Source organism: Entelurus aequoreus, linkage group LG23 (assembly GCF_033978785.1).
Source record: "Entelurus aequoreus isolate RoL-2023_Sb linkage group LG23, RoL_Eaeq_v1.1, whole genome shotgun sequence".
Classification (NCBI taxonomy): Eukaryota; Metazoa; Chordata; class Actinopteri; order Syngnathiformes; family Syngnathidae; genus Entelurus; species Entelurus aequoreus.
In genome coordinates this window covers 16,465,315-16,483,296 of record NC_084753.1, presented here as the reverse complement: position 1 = coordinate 16,483,296, position 17,982 = coordinate 16,465,315, and the positions used below count along the sequence as shown (strand labels likewise).

At 38.8% G+C, this 17,982-nt stretch overlaps 1 protein-coding gene across 1 annotated transcript in view; it reads left to right on the top strand.

Annotated features, from left to right (window-relative positions):
- The window catches only part of susd6 (sushi domain containing 6), a 64,305-nt gene that overhangs the window by 10,405 nt on the left and 35,918 nt on the right, over nucleotides 1-17,982 (top strand). Inside the window, exon 2 of the mRNA XM_062034749.1 lies at nucleotides 11,969-12,140. Within this exon, the coding sequence (XP_061890733.1) occupies nucleotides 12,014-12,140 (127 nt within the window). The 5' untranslated portion in view covers nucleotides 11,969-12,013. The remainder of the gene's footprint in view (nucleotides 1-11,968; nucleotides 12,141-17,982) is intronic.

Sequence of the window (17,982 nt, the reverse complement as noted above, 5' to 3'; positions counted from 1 at the left end):
TTGACGCATTCAAACTGTGGCGCTTAACACCCCCTAATACCTCATAACAAAGACGGACTACTGTGTGCCATGCAGAGCTCTGACGCTGGGCTCCCTCCAACGGCCCCCGATGGCCTCTACCAGCTGCGGTAGCATTGGGGCCTCGTGGGTGGAAATATCCTCGCTGCTGTATCTTTGGTACAATGAGTGCTTTCTGTCCATGGACACATGCCTGTGCCACTGCTTTCCTTGGATCCCTTTGCATTCACGGAGCCGCAGGCAGCTGAAAAGCCGCAGTAACGGCTTGCTGGATGGATGGTTGTCAGCTTGGGGTCTGAAGTGGACCGTTGTCTTGTTTTCCTATCGTAAACAAAAGGCTTATACAATACATTATGTACTAGGTCATTTACACAGATTAATCATTAAAGATTAGGACATTGATCAAAGGGAGTAGATAAAAAAGTAATGGAGTCGACTGCTAATATTAGCTAGAGTGTTTTATTATATAGAGTTTGTGGTTATATTAGGGCTGGTTAGGCAGCCATACAATCCTAAAATAGATTTAGACGAACAATATGACCATTTCCTCTCAAGATTATCGTGACCAAATTGATCACGGTTATCATTATTATTGCAGCATTGTTCAATGTGCTCAATAAGTACTTAAACACACACCAGGGTTTCCACTACATGTAAATGGTCCTGGTGCAAGATAAATGCCGCCACACCTTCAAAATAACTTTTTTAAACATGATTTTTTTTTTTTTTTACATGAAAACACATTTAAATAATATGTTGTATGAATGTATATACTGTATAGGCTATTATTTAAGTACTATTGGCCATTAGTTTAAAAAAATATCTCAAATATCATAAATCGCCTGTCTGTAGCGATACAGCTGGTTGCACACCTAAATAGAGTTGACCTCCAGCAAAAGTAAAGAGAGCAAGTTAAAGAGAAAGCTGTTTCAAGTTAATTAATGCATTTCTTGTTCAATCCTGTGTAAACTACCTTAATTCTTTTGACATTACTATCGACAATAACGTCTAACTTTACGCAGCTTTGGTCTTCCAACCTCCGCGTGGACATCTCTGTATGGGAGAACTCACTTGTGTGTGTTTTTTCTTTGGGTAGCCAGCTTTCTCCCACATTCCAAAAATATGCATGTTAGGTTTATTTGAGACTTTAAATTGTCCGAAGGTATGAATGTGAGTGTGAAAGATTGTTTGTCTATACCAGAGGTGTCCAAACTTTTTGACTTGAGGGACGCAAAAGGCTAAAAAAATTGGCCATGGGCCAAATACGTGTACATATTATATTAATATGATGGATATATAATTAATATAATTGTATGTGAAGAGTATGTGAACGTTTGACTCCTACCTTGTCTACTTCTGTGATGGCCTTCTTAAAGTTTTGTAATCGATCAGAAATATCAAGCAGCTAAAATGCGCCAAACATGGATAAGTGTGGAGAGAGTGTTTTACATTTTTCCCATCATGCACTCTAATGGATTTAAATGGGTGTAATTTTGAATTTGTTTATGGTGTTTGGATGTTTTTCATCATATGGCGAAGTTGGTAGACTGGCCGTGCCAGCAATCAGAGTGTTGCTGGTTACAGGGGTTCAATCCTCACCTTCTACCATCCTAGTCACGTCCGTTGTGTCCTTGAGCAAGACACTTCACCCTTGCTCCTGATGGCTGCTGGTTAGCGCCTTGCATGGCAGCTCCCGCCATCAATGTGTGAACCTTGAAGGTAGAAAAGCGCTATACAAGTATAACCCAGTTATCATTATTTATTATATCCTCAGTGAGCAGGTTGTGTTATTAAGTTAAAGTTAAAGTACCAATGATTGTCACACACACACTAGGTGTGGCGAAATTATTCTCTGCATTTGACTTATCACCCTTGGTCACCCCCTGGGAGGTGAGGGAAGCAGTGAGCAGCAGCGGTGGCCGCGCCCGGGAATCATTTTTGGTGATTTAACCACCAATTCCAACCCTTGATGCTGAGTGTCAAGCAGGGAGGTAATTGGGTGTGACAATGTGTGTTGACGTTCATGTTGGGTGCATTTTTTTTTTGCAACATGACTAGGGAAAGTTGTTTGTATTGTGTCATATAAGTAAATGTTGTGCTGATTTTCTCACTTTGTCCACAAAATAGCAGCAAATATGTAGCATTCAGAGACCGCTCGTTATTTAAGATTAGTTTATAAGTACTCGTGGTGCGATGCTTTGTTAACTAACAAAGTCTCGCGGATCAAATTGAAAAGGCTGGCGGGCCATAGTATGGACACCCCTGGTCTACTGCGATCGTCCATGCTAATTTTGGTTAGCGTGCCAAGGAGCCACTCAATTGTACATTAGCATTAAGCTAACGGCATTAGAGCTGAAACCCTCATCCTGCATAACTGCATTGCTTTTTTCAGTGTATTCCAAACTAAATTATTAATTGCAAATTGCAATTGCATTGAACAAATAGAGCACAGTCTACCAAGTCAAATTATCTGTGTGTTAAACATAATTGGCCAATAATGCTGATTCTGATTGTGTTAAGATAATAAACAATGGTATTAATAAATAATAACACATATTTGTTTTTAAATATACATACAATTTTTTTTTTTAGCCTTTCAAAGAAAATATATGCATCATTCCAAATCAAATTTATCATGATGTCATATATATGATGATGTCCTATTGACCAAGCCCCCACTACTACATATGTAGTGGCAATCTTATATACTGTACATACTTACATACTGTACAAGCTAAAGCTCATCTTCACAATAACATTATGTCTCTGCTCACTCTATAGTCATATTCTTCTGCAAGATAAAAATCTTGTTGTTCTCAGCTATTCGATGAGATCATAATGCAGCTCAGGTACTTTAATCATATGCTCAATCCACACCCTAAATGACAAACCACATTTTTCTCTCTACACCCAGAATGCTTTAGCTATGGATGCCACCCTGCGTGAACCCGCATAAAAGCACTATTTAAATACAGTGGGAAGACTGAGTCTATTTCTTTCCTGTACAGACTATTTTCTCCATGTGCTGTCAGCAGACATATTGTGGGTTCAAACAGAATGTGTTTCTTTTGTATTATTGTCATAGAAGACGCTATATCATCAACATAGGCTTTACGGAAGTGCTGGTCAACTTGATTTGCACATCTAAACAAACAGATGGTGTGATAGTGGCACTACTTCAGAGAGTTCCCATATAATTGTTGCACCACAAAGCATCATAAAAATGCAAATCGAGTGATCGCATTAGGATTTGTATTCATCCTGCCAGTGTAGTGCAATGTTATGATACTCACTGCGTAGGTTATGACTTCAACATTCCCCCTTTGCTTGTGTGTAAGCAATTAACATAATTGTGCTTAAGTTTTCACTTTGCAAACATACCAGCCGGTCAATACTCCGACCTCTGCAAGTGCTCAGCCAAGAGCTCATTGGAAATGCCATCTCAGCGGAATCTTTGTAGCCAAACAACTTATATTTTTGTTCTGTCTGACTTTAGTTTGTCCTTGATTTTTTATCGCTGCAACCCTCACCGAGATTTGGAGTCCCTAATAGAAAATAAGATCAAAAGGTTGACATAGAGTAGGTCTTCGTGCATGTGTTTATGCCCTTTGGCTCAAAGTGCCTTGCCAAATCTGGTCTGAGTCATTCTCTCCTACAGACCTGCACCGCATGCAAGTATGCTTTGCCATAAAAAAAAAAACATTGAGAACATTAGGAAGACGATGGTCGGTTTGGTGCATAGCCTTGCTTTTTGTGTATTGGAAATGTCTCGCTCTCTTCCAATTCCCTTCAGCTTCCTAGAATCACACGCAGCTCGATAAATATGCTGAGATTGATTTACCAGAGTGCTCATCTCAGCTGGAAATTTTTACAGGCAACACACTGACATTGGCATTGTGAGCATTTTTATTTGTTGGCAAGGTGTACATCGACACCTAATACATGTGCAGTAATGTCACCATCGAAGTAGCTCTGAGTCCTCTGTCAGTGACCACACAGCAGATCTGCCATCATATCCCCTGCCCTCTAATGGTAACCTTGCCATTACGGTTGCCATTAGCTCAGCAGGCACGTGTGTGTGTCTGTCGACTTCTCTCTCTTGCGGGTAGGCTGTCAAACGCTCTACCAGTTCTCACTTCTCCTCTCTAAGTAGGAAGTTAGTAACACAGCTAAAAAGTAGTATGCACTGCAATAAAAAATATAGTTGAGCCCTTCATTTACCAATACATTAAGGCTGTACAATTACTAGATTTGAAATAGTAATCCAATTTGTGGCCACAAATAAAATTTGCCCCGCCACAAATGCGGATTTGGTGCTTCTGGGTTCGCCCTCACTCATAAACAGATTACAGTTTAATGGAACTGTGACGGTGTGCATGGTAAGTCCACTCACAACACACCTCGTACACACACCTGCTTTCCCTGACAATAGGCCCCTTTCCACCAAAAGTTTAGGAACTAAAAGGAACCTTGAGTTACCGTAACTAAACGACTTATGAATTAGTGTTTTAGTATATTTCTACACTGATACCATGTAAATAAACAGACAATATTAGGTCATATTTCTTTTACTAAAATGTAAATAAATGAAATACAAACTAATTAAATACAAACAATATGATTTAAAAACAAAGTGTACCGATTTGTTCATAAAAAGTCAAGCTTTTGTCCTCAGTGTCCAGCCAACAGAAAGTCATCTTCTCAGTAAATTATGAATTTATGCAGGTCAGGCGAGTCCTTATGGTCCATTTCAGCTGTAAATTACAATATATTCAGAATAAATATCAGTGTTTATTGGACAGGGACAACCAAAACCCATCCGATTCAGCATTAGCTTGCGGTTAATTTGGGTTGAGGCTAATAACAACACAAATTACACGTCACTTGACTATTTTTACAGCATCTAACAAGATAAAAAGGGTGAACATTTTATGTGATTTACCTTCATTCCATTCGGGCACTGGCTCCTTTTCTTCTGTCTTCTTATGTTCTAATGGAAATACACAAGACAAAAGAAATAAACAAGTTGTCTGGCATTCTGTAATGGTGGTTGTGTGTTCAAAAAATAAGTTTTAGGAACGCCCCCAACTGTGTTCAACCAATCAGCAGTCAAAAGCACAGCCCGCCCCCTCGAAAGTTCCAAGAACCTTTTGAAAGTCTCACCTAGCTGGCAGGTACTAGAAATTGTTCCTGAAGAACTAAATCTACCCGGTAGTTTTTGGTGAAACTTTATTTAAACGTGAAAGTTCCTGAAAGAGTTCCTGCAGTGGAAAAGGGCCTTTTACGATGCAGCAGAGTTCTGTTGTGCCAGTTTTGTGACTCTGTTGCTATATTTAGCAGGGAGAGGTATGCATAAAAGTGAAAGAGAAGAGTTTGTCTTCTGTCGTGCATTTAATCAAATACTTAAGATAAAAAAGGCGAAGTATTTGCCGCGTGAGCAGAGATCCACCTCCACAAGCCCAGAAAGCGTGATTACATCCACTTGCTTTATTTACAATCGTACTTGCCCTATACTTCCGGTTCCGCTCTACTGCTAAGATCTCTAAGTTATGTACTTAATCTACAAGTACCATAACACAGAAAACCTTCCAGAAGAAACCCAACCTGTACCAATTCCATAAGTGCTAAAAACTTGAAGACACAGCTTAAAACACTCTTGTGTCATTTGGAAAAACGTTGCTCTCCTTGTGATATGTTAGCAAGAAGTGTTCAAAGTGTGGCCCAGGGGACATTTGTAGAACACAGCTTTTTTTGTGTGGACCCGTAGCACTTTGTAGAAATGAAATAAACAGAAAAAACACTGAGCAAAAAACATTATATCATAAGAGAAAAACGATGATGTAAATAATGAATACTTTCACAAATATTTGTCTTTTAATTATATACGTAATGTTTATTTAGCATTTTTAATTTCTTATTTCATCACAATTAGCATGATGATGTCCCCAAACCCCAACACTTGTTTTTTTGTAGTTTTTACCAAAAAAGTGGAATTACAAATTGAGTTTTCAGAGAAAGAAAGTTGCAATTGTATTTTTGGCCAAAACGGGCATTATTTTACGATGTTGAGTTGGTATCAAGGAGACAGAATTGTCAGGAGTGTATCTGTGTACGTATGTCAGTCATTTTTAATCTTGCTTGCCGCTGCTTTCACAGTCATCCTTACAGTAGCTCCCCCCCCCCGCTTGGTGCCGTTCTCCGTATGTTCAGGGAAACAGGATTTTCCCATTCACATTTGATAGTAACCAGTCAAAACACTGCAAAATGCCACAGCGCAAGGCTACAGTAAGTTGTTTTCCCAGATTGTATCAGTATTTTGTCAAAAACATACTGTATCTCAGAAAAATGACTACGCCCTTCTTAATTCAGCAACCATTCTATTATAAATTGTCAATGGATAATACTACAGAAATTTAACTTGGAATTAGAGTAGTCAGTGTGCAGCTCAAAGAGCAGCAAACATGTATTATCCTAATAAGTTAACACACACAACCATTGTTGTCTAAATAGCTGCAGCACAAGGGATCGTGTCCAAATTGTTTACACACTGTCAATATCTTGTGTGAGCACCATTATTATCGAGCACTGCCTTAATCCTCTTGGGCACGGTGTCCTTGTTACTCCCACTCCTTCATGCTGACATCATAGACGTGATGGATGTTGGACACCTTGCGGTCCTTCACCCGCCGCTTGACCCACAGGTGGTCAATTGGGTTTAGGTCTGGAGACATACTTGGCCACTCCATAACCTTCTCATTCAGATTCCTCAGCAATGCTCTCGTCATCCTCGGAGGTGTGCTTGAGCTCGTTATCCTCTTGGAAAAGTGCCCTGGTAATCATGCTCTGCTCCAGAATGTCAGAGTACATACTCAGTGCTGGCAGCACTCATGCAGCTGCAGACTGTGAAGCTAACCTAAACTTGACTGTAAGCAAGACACAATTATCTTGCTCCTCACTGGCTTCCAACTTTTAGACAATAATGGCTGTATGTTGAGTCGTTTGCAATGAATAAATATACAAACCCCGTTTCCATATGAGTTGGGAAATTGTGTTAGATGTAAATATAAACGGAATACAATGATTTGCAAATCATTTTCAACCCATATTCAGTTGAATATGCTACAAAGACAACATATTTGATGTTCAAACTGATAAACTTTTTTTTTGTGTGCAAATAATTATTAACTTTAGAATTTGATGCCAGCAACACGTGAAAAGAAGTTGGGAAAGATGGCAATAAATACTGATAAAGTTTAGGAATGCTCATCAAACACTTATTTGGAACAACCCACAGGTGAACAGGCAAATTGGGAACAGGTGGGTGCCATGATTGGGTATAAAAGTAGATTCCATGAAATGCTCAGTCATTCACAAACAAGGATGGGGCGAGGGTCACCACTTTGTCAACAAATGCGTGAGCAAATTGTTGAACAGTTTAAGAAAAACCTTTCTCAACCAGCTATTGCAAGGAATTTAGAGATTTCACCATCTACGGTCCGTAATATCATCAAAGGGTTCAGAGAATCTGGAGAAATCACTGCACGTAAGCAGCTAAGCCCGTGACCTTCGATCCCTCAGGCTGTACTGCATCAACAAGCGACATCAGTGTGTAAAGGATATCACCACATGGGCTCAGGAACACTTCATAAAACCACTGTCAGTAACTACAGTTGGTCGCTACATCTGTAAGTGCAAGTTAAAACTCTCCTATGCAAGGCGAAAACCGTTTATCAACAACACCATGAAACGCCGTCGGCTTCGCTGGGCCTGAGCTCATCTAAGATGGACTGATACAAAGTGGAAAAGTGTTCTGTGGTCTGACGAGTCCACATTTCAAATTGTTTTTGGAAACTGAACGTCGTGTCCTCCGGACCAAAGAAGAAAAGAACCATCCGGATTGTTATAGGCGCAAAATTGAAAAGCCAGCATGTGTGATGGTATGGGGGTGTATTAGTGCCCAAGACATGGGTAACTTACACATCTGTGAAGGCGCCATTAATGCTGAAAGGTACATACAGGTTTTGGAGCAACATATGTTGCCATCCAAGCAACGTTACCATGGACGCCCCTGCTTATTTCAGCAAGACAATGCCAAGCCACGTGTTACATCAACGTGGCTTCATAGTAAAAGAGTGCGGGTACTAGACTGGCCTGCCTGTAGTCCTGACCTGTCTTCCATTTAAATTTGTTTGGCATATTATGAAGCCTAAAATACCACAACGGAGACCCCCGGATGGTTGAACAACTTAAGCTGTACTTCAAGCAAGAATAGGAAAGAATTCCACCTGAGAAGCTTAAAAAATGTATCTCCTCAGTTCCCAAACGTTTACTAAGTGTTGTTAAAAGGAAAGGCCATGTAACACAGTAGTGAACATGCCCTTTCCCAACTACTTTGGCACGTGTTGCAGCCATACAATTCTAAGTTAATTATTATTTGCAAAAAAAAATTAAGTTTATGAGTTTGAACATCAAACATATTGTCTTTGTAGTGCATTCAATTAAATATGGGTTGAAAAGGATTTGCAAATCATTGTATTCCGTTTATATTTACATCTAACACAATTTCCCAACTCATGGAAACGGGGTTTGTACATTGAATGTTGAAACATGCCTTACACTGACTACTTTAAGTATTTTCATGTTAAATGTTTGTTATATTGTCACCTGAGAAGATAGACAGTACTATAATGATAAAATGGTGACTGAAATGTTGAGGCGTGTACTCACTTGTGTGAAGTGAAGTGAATTATATTTATATAGCGCTTTTCTCTAGTGACTCAAAGCGCTTTACATAGTGAAACCCAATATCTAAGTTACATTTGAACCAGTGTGGGTGGCACTGGGAGCAGGTGGGTAAAGTGTCTTGCCCAAGGACACAACGGCAGTACCTAGGATGGCGGAAGCGGGGATCGAACCTGCAACCCTCAAGTTGCTGGCACGGCTGCTCTACCAACCGAGCTATACCGCCCCAAAAGTCTTGTGATATACCTTATTTAGTTTTTACTAAGTACTTTCTTAAATTGATTAATGGATGATTTAAGATAAGATGCCAGTGACACCATGAATCGTCACTGAACACGATATATGCGGTGCATATTTATTTTTCTTACCTACCAAGTAGGGCAAGACAATATGGCTGAAAACTGTATAACGATACAAGTGTTTAAAGGCCTACTGAAACCCACTACTACCGACCACGCAGTCTGATAGTTTATATATCAATGATGAAATCTTAACATTGCAACACATGCCAATACGGCCGGGTTAACTTATAAAGTGCAATTTTAAATTTCCCGGGAAATATCCGGCTGAAAACGTCTCGGTATGATGACGTTTGCGCGTGACGTCACGGATTGTAGCAGACATTTTGGAACAGCACGGTGGCCAGCTTAAGTCGTCTGTTTTCATCGCAAAATTCCACAGTATTCTGGACATCTGTGTTGGTGAATCTTTTGCAATTTGTTTAATGAACAATGGAGACAGCAAAGAAGAAAGCTGTAGGTGGGATCTGTGTATTAGCGTATGGCTACAGCAACACAACCAGGAGGACTTTGAGTTGGATAGCAGACGCGCTATCCGACGCTAGCCGCCGACCGCACCGCTGATGAAGTCCTCCGTCGCGCCGTCGATCGCTGGAACGCAGGTGAGCACGGGTGGTGATGAGGGCTGGCGTATGTGGGGAGCTAATGTTTTTAGCATAGCTCTGTCGAGGTCCCGTAGCTAAGTTAGCTTCAATGGCGTCGTTAGCAACAGCATTGCTAGGCTTCGCCAGGCGTGACAGCATTAACCGTGTGGTTACAGGTCCAGGGTTTGGTTCGGTGTCTCCTGATAGTAGAATGTCTATCCTTCCGGTCAGGGGCTTATTTCTTCTGTTTCTATCTGCAGTTAAGCACGATGCTATCACGTTAGCTCCGTAGCTAAAGTGTTTCGCCGATGTATTGTCGTGGAGATAAAATTCACTGTGAATGTCCATTTCGCGTTCTTGACTCTCATTTTCAAGAGGATATAGTATCCAAGGTGGTTTAAAATACAAATTTGTGATCCACAATAGAAAAAGGAGAAAGTGTGGAATCCAATGAGCCCTTGTACCTAGGTTACGGTCAGAGCGAAAAAAGATACATCCTGGCGTCCTGCACTGCACTCTAATCCTTCACTCTCACTTTCCTCATCCACAAATCTTTCATCCTCGCTCAAATTAATGGGGTAATCGTCGCTTTCTCAGTCCGAATCGCTCTCGCTGCTGGTGGGAATGATTGTAAACAATGTGCATATGTGAGGCGCTCCACAACCTGTGACGTCACGCTACTTCCGGTACAGGCAAGGCTTTTTTATCAGCGACCAAAAGTTGCGAACTTTATAGTGGATGTTCTTTACTAAATCCTTTCAGCAAAAATATGGCAATATCGCGAAATGATCAAGTATGACACATAGAATGGACCTGCTATCCCCGTTTAAAAAAGAAAATTTCATTTCAGTAGGCCTTTAATATCGGTCGATTTTAATAAGTCGTAAAAAATATTGATAGTAATCGTAAATAAGGACCTGGAGAAAAATATATTAAATGTAAACATTTTTATTTCAAATGTAACATTCCTCTGATTATAATCCCCTCAGCTATCAAGGCAAAAAGGAAAGGAAATGTCAACACAAGCATGCAAAACACTCAATCAATGTAAACAAAATTCTAAAAATCACATTGAAGACTTAACAAAAAAAGTAAGGTGCAAAGATAAGGAATATGTAAGAAATGCTTAATAAAGTAGAACAAAATAGTGCAAAGTGTGAAAATATAAACATAGAGAAACCTGAGAAGAACTATTTTCTGCAGGTTTAGTGCCGGCTGAGCTCAAGGGTGAGCGCGACTAAGGTGGTGTGCTATTACTGAGTACGAGCGCCTCTGTGTGACAGCGGTCCGGTTTTTTTAAAAATCCCCCAAAAACTGCCATGCTGTCGAGGTGACTTTACCTGTTTTATCGACAATTTTGTCACCCTCTTCAGCACTCATTTTTACTTTCTCTTCTCACTCCATGCCAAGAATCAACCGCGACACACCAAGATGGCGCAACCAAGCGTGATATTTGATACTGTTACCTGATTGGCTGTTAGTGCGTCACTCCCACTGATCAGTGACCACTTCCTGCTATGTTTAGTTAGCGAGTGCCTTTGTTCATGCAACCAACCTTGCTACACCACTTCCTGTTTGTTCTGACAAAGAAAAAAATATATATAAATTGTACTTTTTATTAAACACATTTTTTATTGATATTAGAGTGAATTATATTTATATAGCGCCTTTCGCCTAGTGACTCAAAGCGCTTTACATTGAGAAACCCATTATTTACATACTGTATGAGCTACATTTACACAAGGTGTGGCTGGTGAAATCTCTTGCCCAAGGAGATAACGGCAGTGACTAGGATGGCAGAAGCTGGATTCAAACCAGAAACTTTCACGTTTCTGGTCGGCCGCTCTACCATCTGAACCACGCCGCCCCCAGATTACGTGTCTATTGCTATGTATATTGCTATCCTTTTACCGGCCAGCCCTTTTACCTAGTTTCCTTCTGTATTGCCTCATTAGTAGCAGGGAAGTGTGTTCCTGTTGCATCATCTCCGTCAGGGCATTAACGAACAATTTTATTTAGATGTTGGTTGGAAGCCAAGAGCATGGACAGAAAGTCGATTTTTTTTTTGCCGTGTTGTTGCTGCTACCGGTGGTTTTCGTAAAGGAAATCAAGAAATTGCCCGTGTGTTGGAATCGACAGTGACAGGAACTCAAATTGCCACTCATTAGGTAGCTGTTTGCAAAGAGAAGGCTTGTTTCAGTGACACTATGGCTTACACCCTTTTTTTACAGCATGTCTGTTGTTGTTGGTTATGTAATGTGATGCTGACTGTGGATAGTAATCCATGCTCTCCCTCCCTCTCCTCTACCTCTCGCTTCGGCACAGACAGGTTAAGCCGTAGAGGACTCTCGCCGGCCGTCGGAGGAAAACATGTGCAATGGAATGGTAGCGTTTCAGACGAGAGACCCTTCCTCTTCCTCCTCTTCCCTCGCAGGCAGGCTGGCCTTCCCTGCGCTCCTCCTCCTCTTCACTGTGCTCCCTCATGGCCGCGCATCGGGTAAGACGCAAACACTCTTAACTCGCCAAAACAAGGCACGCGCAGTAAATTGCCTCCTTCGCCTGGTTCTATCGACTCCGTTGTGGTTTTGTTCCGCTCGTCTTGCAGGTCGGTCAGATTAAATTGTCTTCCTTTACCCCTGGGTCGGTCAGGTTGCAGTCCCTCCCACTCCTCGGGTCTGTTCATCGGCCTAATGATTCACAACAGTGCCCTGCAATATTGAGTGGGACGCGGGGATAATTTTGTCTGCTGCAGTCATGTTGCTGTCACAAGGTTTTAATCAGCTATGACAGTTCATGTCCTCTGAGAGCTTTTAGCAGAGTGAGCAAGTGTTTGTTATTAGCCTGCACCAACCTCCGGGTCAACTTTTGCTTTTCAGTTGGAGGAAAATAGTTAATTCATCATCAAATATTGCTGTATACTTAACTCTGATTTGTTTCGCGAGTAGAAGGTACCGTAATCTAATCTGCTTTTAACAAGCACTACAGGTTTGTATCACACACAAAAATACAATGTTGACGTACTTGGAACCATTTGCTTGTGCCAGCTTCCTTTCCACTTCAGCTATCCCTCCTACACACGCACACGCCATCTGCACACACACAGAAACACACACTCACACACACACACACACACACACACACACAACGCCTGCTTGTGAAATGTGCCAGATGTCCTTGCTGCTAGGTTCATGGCGACCATGCATGTGTGAATTTAAAAGTGTTGTAGGGTGTGTTGAAAGTGCTAATAGGTTTACATTTTGTTTGAGATACCTTGAATACATAAGTGGGTATATGTGTGTATAAGTGTGCAAACAAAACAATAGAGAGGGCGGGGGCACCCAAGTCTCTTGCATCTCTTATGTAACACATGATTCATGTTGAGCCCACAGGGGCAGCTCTGACGGTCACGTTCAGGGTCCAATACACTGCTAAGCTAGTCCAGCTAAATGTATCCTTAAATCCCCAGGCCACGTGCTGTGTGTGTGCGCTCAGATCCGTGCAGGACACATTGGATCCGCCTGTTACTTACAGGACTTGGATTCATCAAGTGGTAACTGCCATTTTAAGCTCAAATATTATTACCGGTACTTTAATCTAAGTCTTGATATTTAAACTGGCGTAAAGCATTTAATTTCTCACGCTTTTGCAAGATGTTGGCGCCACTGCTAAAAGTTGTATTCATCTAATGCATATAAACGAGGGGAAATATAACCTTAGAGGAAGATCTAATTTAAAACATTTGTATGCTCGCACAACACTTAAAACTTTTAGCATATCTGTATGTGGATTTAAATTATGGAGTGGATTAACCAAAGAAATCAAACAAAGCACCAATATGATTCAGTTTAAGAGACTGTTCAAACTACAAGTGTTCACAAAGTACACAGAACAAAATTATGATGAACATCTTGAACCTCCAGCACCCCCCGTGACCCCGAAAGGGACAAGCGGTAGAAAATGGATGGATGGATGGATCTTGAACCCTTTTTTTTTTTTAAACTAAAGATTATTCATGTATATAATATTTGTTTACTTACTATGGTATACTATTTATTTATTATTTATTTATTCACTGTTCTGTTACAGAGAACAAGGAAATGGAATAAAATTGCTATAGTATGAAAAGTGGTAGGATTAAATAAGCTCAGCTTCTTCCTCCTCCTTTTCGGACGTGCTGTAATGAAACAACTAGAACTATGTGATGCAGTACATTGTATCTTATGCATGTTCGAAATAAAATGAAACTGGAATGAACTGAACTGAACAATTATCAAATAAAATGCAAAATACTTTTTACTAGAGGTGCAACAATTCACCGACAAAAATCGATAAAGTTTAATAGTCGTTGACGTCATTGATCGTGTTTTTCCGAGCAGAAACGAACGTTCTTGAGTCAGTGCGACCAGTGACAAGCAGCAACAGGAAGAGAAAAATGGCTACGGCCACTGGCAACAATACTGAGGTTGAAAAGTATGGAAACATTTCACGCCAAAGTGGACGTTGCGTTTCATGGCAGTACGTCTGAGATGAGGAAGCATTTAAAGTGGAGGCTTGTTGGACATCTGGAGGATGCGATCTACGACTCTCTCTGTGAGATAGTTAGCCTGTTAGCTAGCTAGCTAAAAACAGAGACATGAAGTTGTGTTAAAAAAAATATTTAACTATCATCAGCTAAACTTTGTCCATATACCTGTGTGCATCTTTTTAAACACATAATCATCACAAAATTATTTTTTCTTTTTGAGCTACAGTAGATAGCTTTGGTATTGATTTGTTTTGATTTCTGCTATTTTGTTTACATACAAATAGTTTCCTTGTTCTTACTAGCAATATGCATGTTTTTGCTTTAAAATGGACAAAAGTTTTAGCGTTATTGTTTTTGTAGCAGCCAAATGACCAGCACAGTTACAGTATAAATAAATATTTCTGAATGAAGTAGTGATCTTTATTGTTAGTTATCCCTTATTTAAAAATAACTCAAGCTGAATTTAAAAGGCGATGGCTAAACTAGAGCCATTGAATAGGTTCATACTTCATCAGCCGATTAGTCGACTATCCATTAGGGTAGTCCATGACTAGTCAAAATAGTCCTTAGTTGTACTACTAGTTAGTACTTTACGGAACAGGATAAAGTAGGCTATAGTGGAGTATGTGGTTACTTAGTGAATGTCAAATGACCTTTGACCAGTCTGTCTTCTCCTTGGGACACCACAGCTCAAAAGAGTTTGAGTTTAAGTTTGAGTTTTGAGTTTATTTCGAACATGCAAGCATACAACATGATACATCACAATTTCCAGTTTCTTTTCAACATGTTCGAAAAGGAGTAGGAAGAAGCAGAGCTTATTTAATCCTACCCCCTTTCTTTACATAACAGTTGCAAAACTTTTTGTTCACTTCCTGTTCACAATTTTTTCACAATAAACTCCATAAGTAATCACAATAAAAATAAATAAATAAATAATAGTAAGAATTTAATAATAATAATTGGTGAAGTAAGTCATATTTCATATGATGAGATAAGTAAGATTACTTTAAGAATGAATGAATGGATGGATGAAATAAATTGAGAATGTTTGTCATGGTTCTTCTTCTTTGTACTTTGTAAACACTTTAAGTTTGAAGAGTTTCTTGAAGTGTATCATATTAGTACATTGTTTGATTGCTTTGCTTAATCCATTCCATAATTTAATTCCACATACTGATATACTGAAGGTCTTAAGTGTTGTACGTGCAAACAAATGTTTTAAATTACGTTTTTCTCTAAGATTATATTTCTCCTCTTTTTTTGAGAAGAATTGTTGTATATTCTTGGGTAGCAGGTTATAGTTTGCTTTGTGCATAATTTTAGCTGTTTGCAAATTCACTAGGTCGTGGAATTTCAGTATTTTTGATTCAATAAATAAAGGGTTTGTATGTTCTCTATATCCAACATTATGTATTATTCTAACTGATCTTTTTTGTAACACCGTTAATGAATGAAGTGTACTTTTGTAATTATTTCCCCATATTTCTACACAGTAGCTCAGATATGGTAACACTAGTGAGCAGTAGAGAATATGAAGGGATTTTTGGTCTAGAACATGTTTTGCTTTATTCATTATTGACGTGTTTCTTGCAACTTTATGTTGTATTTTTTTACGTGAGATTTCCAGTTAAATTTATCATCAATCATTATACCTAGAAATTTGGTTTCGTTTACTCTTTCAATTTCTATTCCGTGTATTTGTATTTGTGTTTGACTTTCTCTTCTACTGTTACCAAATAGCATTATTTTAGTTTTACTAAGATTCAACGATAGTCTGTTTTTGTCAAACCATCTTTTTAATTTGTTAATTTCTTCTGTTATTATTTGTATTATCTCCTGTGTGTTCTCTCCTGAACAAAACGCTGTTGTATCATCCGCAAATAATACTAACTTTAAATCTTTTGTAACTTTACAAATGTCATTTATATAGAGATTGAATAATTTAGGTCCTAATATTGATCCCTGAGGTACACCACAGGATATATTTAGCGTTGTAGACGTGTGTTCGCCTAGCTTCACGTATTGTTTCCTGTTCGTTAGATAACTTCTTATCCAGTTTAAGACTAACCCTCTGATGCCATATCGTTCTAGTTTTTTGATTAAAATATTGTGATTAATTGTGTCAAATGCTTTAGTTAGATCCATAAAAACCGCTGCCGCACATTTTTTACTATCTATTGCATTGGTAATTTCTTCTGTAATTTCAATTAAAGCCATTGAAGTTGAAACATTAGCTCTGTATCCATATTGGTTCTCTTCGAGTTTTCTATTTTTATTTATGAAACTTTCTAATCTGTTATTGAACAGTTTTTCAATGATTTTAGAAAATTGTGGAAGTACAGAAACAGGTCTATAATTTGTAAATTGATGTTTGTCTCCAGTCTTATGAATTGGTGCAACTTTAGCTATTTTCATTTTGTTTGGAAATGTACCTGTTTGAAATGATAGGTTACTAATATACATTAATGGTCCTGAGATCTCTTCAATAACCTTTTTTATCGTTTCCATATCAATTCCGTTACAATCAGTTGAAGTCTTAGATTTACATTTTTTCACGATTGTAACTATTTCCTCCTGTGTCACATTACTGAGGAACATGGAGTTGGGATTTCGCTCTATGGTATCATTATAGTCCTCAATTGGAACTGGGTCTGGAATCCTTTCTTCCAATTTTGGTCCAATATTTACAAAATAATTATTGAAGCTTTCAACTACTTCCTTTATGTTGTCATTTTTTTTATTTTCATCTAAGAAGTATTGAGGGTAGTCCCTCTTAGTTCCATTTTTAATAATGCTATTGAGGATGCCCCATGTTGCTCTCATATTATTTTTGTTCCTGTCCAATAATTCACTGTAATATTCTTTTCTACATGATCGTAGTATGTCTGTTAACTTGTTTTTATACTTTTTGTACTTAATTTCTGCCTCTATAGTTCTTTGTTCTATAAATTTTCTATATAGTGTATTCTTCTTCTTACAAGCATTTTTTAATCCTTTTGTCATCCATGGTTGATTATTCTTTCTCTGCTTGTTACTGAGTTGTATCCATGGACAATGTTTGTCATAAAGTATTATGAACTTGTTTAAGAAATGTTCATATGCTTCATCAACCTCTTTTTCATTATACACATTGTCCCAATCTTGCTTTTGTAGCTCAATTTTGAAGGCAGTCATCCTCTTCTCTGTGCATAGTCTTCGAAATGTCCTTTTGTCTTCCATGTTCTTCTTGTAGTTTCCATCATATATTGTAAAAACTGGCAGATGATCACTAACGTCGCTTATAAGTAGACCACTTGTAGTGTTATTATCAAAATCATTGGTAAAAATATTATCAATAAGCGTGGCACATTGTCCTGTGATTCTGCTTGGCTTTGTGATTTTAGGATATAGACTGATGCTGTACATTGTATCAATGAAGTCATCAATAGACTTTTGCTTGTTGGGGTTCAATAAGTCAATATTAAAGTCACCACATAAGAACATTATTCTTGGACCATTGACTCTTCCAAACATCACTTACAAAAGACAACGTCAAAATTCCCTTCAAGGTAATTTAGGACTCTGCCTTAACACATTTAATGCACAATAGTGATAATATACCATAATACCAAAATATGTGTCGAGGGAAAACCTGTTATTTAGAGGCACAGTATAATTTAATGCTTCATAGTGATAGATGGAAGAAGAGAACATGAGCAGTTTGAATGATGTTCTTAAAGATGGCCTCCTTCTCACTATACATAATTCACACAGGTAATCCCTTGACAGATTTCAGGGATGGAGATTGCTCTGGAAATTTTCATGAATATAAAAT